Below are 6,063 nucleotides of genomic sequence, written 5' to 3'. Positions count from 1 at the left end.
TTCCTTTAGGCTGAGATTAAATTAAAATAAGTAAAATTCTATTTCCAATTTGCTTTGTTTGATTTTCTAATTATTCGGAGTGTCAATCATTTTGAGATTTGAGACTGGAAAGAGCCGGAATGCCCATCACTAGTATAATAAACGAGCTGGAATGCCCATCACTCGTATAATCCCGGTCCACACTCCATTCCAGTAGGTGGCGGTAATGCACCTTTCTGTGGGTTGAGAACCGTCATTAAACACCAAGAAGAAGAATAACGTGAATTAAACAAATGGATTGTCCTTACAGTGCTCGCAATTCTTATTTAAAATTCACCGTAAGTAATTTATCAGCGTTTCAGTTGCGTTTTCACTGAGCCAGGTAAACGCTAAACAGTCTTCTAGTTAACGAGTATTATAACATTTAGCTTGGTGAGTAGTAACTTGTCACCAGTTCCGAGTGTAAAGTCAAAATGCCGCTTGGTTTAAAGCCATGTTGTGCAGTGTGCAAGACGAACTCATCTTCAATGTGGAAGAAAGGAAATCATGGAGAGATACTGTGCAACAACTGCACAGGGAAGCACAGTACCATTGGAACAGCCGGACCTTCGGCTACTTCCAGCATCCAACAAAACAATGGCGGCGTAAAACAGGTATGCAGTAATCTCTCTGGGTTCCCTCAATATTCTTCGAAAAGCGATGTACGGTCATTATATATGATATAACAGTGTGTGTCTTTGTAAATTGCTATCGTGTTTACATTGGTTAATTTTCGCGAGAATATTTATCTGTTAACATTGCTGTTAGCTAACCAGAATCAAAAGTAGATGCTGTACTAGCTAACGTTAATAGGTGGTTAGCTCGATGTTGTACTATTGGGGATGTACGTTTGCCTAGTTGGCTAGCTAGCTAACACAGTTAAGCGACTGGTGGTGTAGGCTAGCAGGCTGCTTATCTAGCTACGTTTATGCAATGTTGCAAACACTGAATTGTAACCTTATTTAGTCGAAACAGGAAATCCATCGTAGATCAGCACGATTGAGAAGCACGAAGTACAAGGCACCCGCTTCCGAGAAAAAGGTGTCCACAAAAGGAAAGGGAAGAAGGCACATTTTCAAGCTGAAAAATGTAAGTAACTAGCTAAAGTATGAATTAATTGCATTCGCCAACAAAGTAGATTTTTGCTAATCATTCAATCCAGACTGTTACCTTGACTCAGTTTATGAGTGTTTGCCTGCACTTGAATGGGTTCATTCAAGTGCAGGCAAACATGAATGGGTTCATTCTAAAAATAATTCGTAACCACATCGAAGGCCTCATAATTACATCCTCTACTGATCTCTACAGTTGATGACCAAATTCTATTGTAATGATGAAAAAACCCCAAACACCTGTCCAACATATATGAAACACTCTTCACGAGGCAGGCGTGGATGTATTCGTGACTATTCTCTGCAGAAGACTTCACAAACTGATGTACTGAAGCTACACTGGAGGATGCAAACCACTCTAGCTGCATAAAAAGTATGTACAGGTTACGTATTAAGTAGTACTGAAAAGAGCCTGCAGAGTTCTGGAAAAAGGTCTTGTGGACAGATGAGACCAAGGTTGACCTGCATCAGAGTGATGGCAAGAGCAAAGTGTGGAGGCTAAAGGGAACTGCCAAAGAACTAAAGCACCCCCCACATCTGTGAAACATGGTGGGGGTGTTAGTTTTGGCATGTATGGCTGCCACATCAGCTGGCTCACTTGCCTTCATTCATAATGTAACTGTTGATAGCAGCAACAGAATTAATTGTGAAGTGTACAGAAGCATCTTATCTGCAATGATCCCAAATCTACACCAGTGCTCTCTTTCTTCCTAATGATGTTCCAAAACTGTTTATTTCTTTGCACAGTTTGGATTTTACTTTGTTTTCATTAATCTTCTCGAAGAAGTTGCACAAGGAACTTTGCCCTGCCAATCTTTCAATGTCTGCTGCGTGTACTGCAAGTGGCTCCCTCTAGTAGTGTAGGCCAGTTAAATTGCCACCAGATGGCAGTGTGAGCCATATACTAATTAGTCACACGGGAGGCACCCACACCATCTTATAGAGATAGATAGATACTTTATTCATCCCGAGGGAAATTTTAGGCATTCAGCAGCTTATACATACACATATATACACACATATCTCACACACATAAAGATCAAAAGTAAAAAAATCTGAAATAAGGTGCTATGGTAATAAAAATAAGGTGCTATGTTAAATTAAATAAATGTGCAATCGTGGTAGTGCAAAAAGTACAAGGTAAACAGTAGACAGCGTGATGTGATGGAAGGAGCAGAAAGAGACTCATGGTGAAAAGTCCAGTTATCTCCTCCCGTTTTGTGTATTGTATAAATGAATGGCCCATGGAACAAAGGACCTTCTTGACCTGTCTGTTGAGCATGTCAGAGACAGGAGTCTGTTGCTGAAGATGCTCTTCTGTCGGTTTAGTGTGTTATATAGTGGGTGGCGGTCATTGTCCATGATTGCCAGCATCTTGTTCAGTGTCCTTTTCTCTGCTGTTGATGTTGTTAAGCACTCCAGCTCCATTCCGACTACAGAGCCAGCTTTCCTTACCAGCCTTTCCAGTCGCCCAGCGTCCCTCTTCTTAATGCTGCCTCCCCAGCACACAACGGCATAAGAAAGGACACTGGCGATGACAGACTGGTAAAACATCCAGAGGAGCTTACTGCAGACATTGAAAGACCGCAGCCTCCAGAGGAAGTAGAGCCGACTCTGCCCTTTCCTGTAGAGTGCTTCAGTGTTGGCTGACCAGTCCAGTTTATTGTCCTATTATCTTTGGTTCTATGCTGTGTACTACATAAATATGTATGTATATATAAATATATGTATGTGTGTGTGTGTGTGTGTGTGTGTGTGTGTGTGTATATATGTATATATATATATATATATATATATATATATATATATATATATATATAAAATATATATAAAATATAAAATCATGGACGTTTTTTGGATGCCCCGTCTACTATTGGTCTATGTGACTGTGAATGAATGGTTAAGTCATAACATGTCATTATTTTTACATCAATAATTGTGCAGACAAAACCCCTAGGTGTTGTATTTTTCAGGATGTATACAGTATGTGCTTCGTTTACGCGAGTATGCTTTCTTGCATTGAGAACCTTTTTGTTAATCATGAGTACAATTACAACCCTGGAAAAAACAAAAAACACTAGAATAAATTAACTCAAAATGCATTTAAAGCGATAAGTAATAAGTTCAATAGAAAATATTACATATCTGTATGACAAGTTTATTGTAAACATAGAAATTCAGAACATTCCTGTGAATGTTACGCATCAATGTATGTATTATGATTTTCCTAAAAGTGTTTTGCTAGTGATAAGTTGCTGTCAGTTTAATGGTAAGCAATAACAAGGGCTCTTTAGTGAATGCAGACAAGTTCTTGTATGCAGAACTAATTATTTTCTTCTCTCTTAGCCAATCAAAGCTCCAGAGTCAGTGTCTACAATCATCACATCAGAGTCTGTTTTTTACAAGGTATTCTATATTTTCTAATAGACTAATACACAAAATAGCCACTGTATACATAATATACTCTAACAAGACTTCTTTTATTCAGGGTGTCTATTTCCAAATAGGAGATGTAATCAAAGTAACAGACGAGGATGATGGGAGACCGTACTATGCACAGATTCGGGGCTTTGTTCAAGACCAGTATTGTGAGAAGAGTGCAGCTTTGACCTGGTTAATACCAACACAGGCCAGTCCCAAAGACCAGTTTGATGCCAGCACTTACATCATAGGTGAGTGATTGAGAAGGATGCTTTTATTCAAAATAAAACCACACAGATACAGTGGCTTCAGAAAGTAATCCTTCACATTTTACACACCTTGATGTATTGTGGATTTCATTTTAAATGGATTAAAGTGAGATTTCTGCCCATCAATCTCCACTCAATAACCCAGAATGACAGAGTTGTCATTTTTGCAAATCTAGCAAGTTCCAAGGCAGAAAAAAACAAAAACATTTTTACTTCACAATTGGACTATTGAATTCCCTTTTGTCTGGATGTGCAAATTCCTCTCAGAAAGGTCACCCCCAGAAAAGAAAGTGCAGGATATGTAAATTACATACAGCTATTTTGCACATCATGGTTCAGTACAATGTACTGATGGAACACTTGTCATAATTAAGGTAATTTCACACACATTTATTTTCCTCTCTCATTGGTTTGGTTTAGGTCCAGAAGAGGATCTTCCGAGAAAAATGGAGTACCTTGAGTTTGTTTGCCATGCGCCTTCTGAGTATTTCAAGTCAAGAAGTTGTCCTTTCCCCACAATTCCTGTTGGTCCAGAGAAAGGCTATATCTGGATGCATATTGGAACCACACCAGCAACTTCGATTAAAGAATCTGTTGGCAGTACTAATTAGACTGGCTAATATTTGTCACAGACTTGAGTTGAACATTTCACATGTGAAAGTCCGTCAAACTTCCACAAGGGAAGTTTGTGTGTGATGGTCTTTATTGTCCACCCTCTCCTAGATTTCATGATTTCATACTCGGCAGGACTGGATGTTAATTTTGGACAGAAGAATAATAATGATGAAGGTTACTTCAAAACTGTGTACTCATAATTCACCTTTCCATATCCATTTTGAACTTAATCCTGACCCATGTAACCAAGCACAATGGAATGAATTGGAAAATGGAAGATACATTTGGTTATGACCAAAATCTAAAATATGTGAAAATATCACAATGTATTTTTACTGATATGATGCAGTATCTCCTGCACTAAGGGCAGCAGGGTTTGACATTTTGTAATGGCCATGGGTTTAGTGTTGGGCTGCACAGTTAGTCTTTTTTATTGTTATTGCAATATGAATCAGTGCAGGCTTGTTTTCTTCACAATGCCAAATAAATGGAGCATTATGTTACAGACCGTAACCTTTTTATTTTTATTAATGATTGAATGAAACGACTGAAGAGAGGCAAATTTGAGATGAAATGCAAAGAACGGGATCGTAGAGACCCCAAGAAGACATCAGTCTATTGTACCTCCTGGTACTTTCTGGTGCACTTACTAAATCACCTGCATTTATGCCAATGAGAGTGCATGTATCTACAGCCCCAAGGCACCTGGACACCATGGCTCTGTGGAGCCAGGATGCGCCCCAGTCCCCAGACAGCCTGCCCAAAACCAACACAAAGCAGCTCTTCTGTGTCCCAGTGGTATCACCTGGATGCGTGACATTTTGGTGCCGAAACCCACGACAGAGGAGTTCTCCGAAGATGGAACCTTCTCAGCTATTGCAGATCGTGAAGCAGCTGGCTCAGTGGCACGGAGGCTCAACACCAAGCTCTCTGTAGCCTGCAGGAAAGTCAAGAGCCGTCAACGCAGTGTTGCAGGCTGCTGATCAAGCTTTTCCTCACAGAGCTGCTGAAGGAGCGAACATCTGGTCCCACTCCGCTACTAGATAAAAACGGGCCATTTTGGCATGTCCCCAAGTCCAAAAACAAGTGAGATCATTCCTGGGACCAACAAAATATCACCGGTTTATCCCTGACTTCACTAGTCTCACTAGTCTCTTGACTGACCTCGCTTGAAAGGAGGCCTCAGATCCGGTTCAGTGTACGGCACAGTGGCTGGTGGTATTTCTGAGAATAAAGCATGCTTGCGTGGCGGTCCTCTCCTGGTTAGCCTTGACTTTTAAATTCCGTTCCTCCTGCAGGCCGATGCTTCTGATAGGGGACTGGGGGTGGTGTTGTCCCAGGAGGTGGATGGGGAGGAGCGACTGGTACTCTGGTAATCAGCCGCAAGTTCAGCCCCAGGGAGAGTCGATACAATATGATTGAAAAGGAGTGCCTCGCTATAAAATGGGTTGTACCGACTCTCCGTTACCACCAAAGGGGAAACCCTTTGTCCTCTTTTCAGTCGATGCCCCTCTCCAGTGCCTCCACCAGATGAACTGCTAGGATTACCTGATGTTATCTGGCTCTCCAGCCATTTCGCTTCCAGGTAATCCATTGGCTGTGGTCTGCTAACACTTATGTTTATGGGT

General features: G+C 40.8%; 1 protein-coding gene across 1 annotated transcript; it reads left to right on the top strand.

Moving 5' to 3' along the window:
• The first annotated feature begins 237 nt into the window (after positions 1 to 237).
• gatad1 (GATA zinc finger domain containing 1) lies at positions 238 to 4,940 on the top strand. The gene is made up of 5 exons (XM_061255220.1): positions 238 to 632; positions 985 to 1,107; positions 3,477 to 3,536; positions 3,619 to 3,802; positions 4,241 to 4,940. The coding sequence occupies exons 1-5, from the start codon at positions 453 to 455 to the stop codon at positions 4,429 to 4,431; spliced, it is 738 nt and encodes a 245-aa protein (XP_061111204.1). The 5' UTR covers positions 238 to 452; the 3' UTR covers positions 4,432 to 4,940.
• Positions 4,941 to 6,063: the final 1,123 nt, after the last annotated feature.

The sequence above is a fragment of the Conger conger genome, chromosome 9 (assembly GCF_963514075.1).
Source record: "Conger conger chromosome 9, fConCon1.1, whole genome shotgun sequence".
Classification (NCBI taxonomy): Eukaryota; Metazoa; Chordata; class Actinopteri; order Anguilliformes; family Congridae; genus Conger; species Conger conger.
The sequence above is the reverse complement of the archived record's forward strand: the minus strand, read 5'-3'. Positions and strand labels throughout refer to the sequence as shown.

What these genes read in the sequence shown, in the direction of transcription:
- gatad1 (XM_061255220.1), top strand. Translation starts at nt 453, where the DNA reads ATGCCGCTTGGTTTAAAGCCATGTTGTGCAGTGTGCAAGACGAACTCA. An exon ending in ACAATGGCGGCGTAAAACAG is followed by an intron (nt 633 to 984) that starts GTATGCAGTAAT and finishes AACCTTATTTAG; the next exon opens with TCGAAACAGGAAATCCATCG. An exon ending in CAGAGTCTGTTTTTTACAAG is followed by an intron (nt 3,537 to 3,618) that starts GTATTCTATATT and finishes TCTTTTATTCAG; the next exon opens with GGTGTCTATTTCCAAATAGG.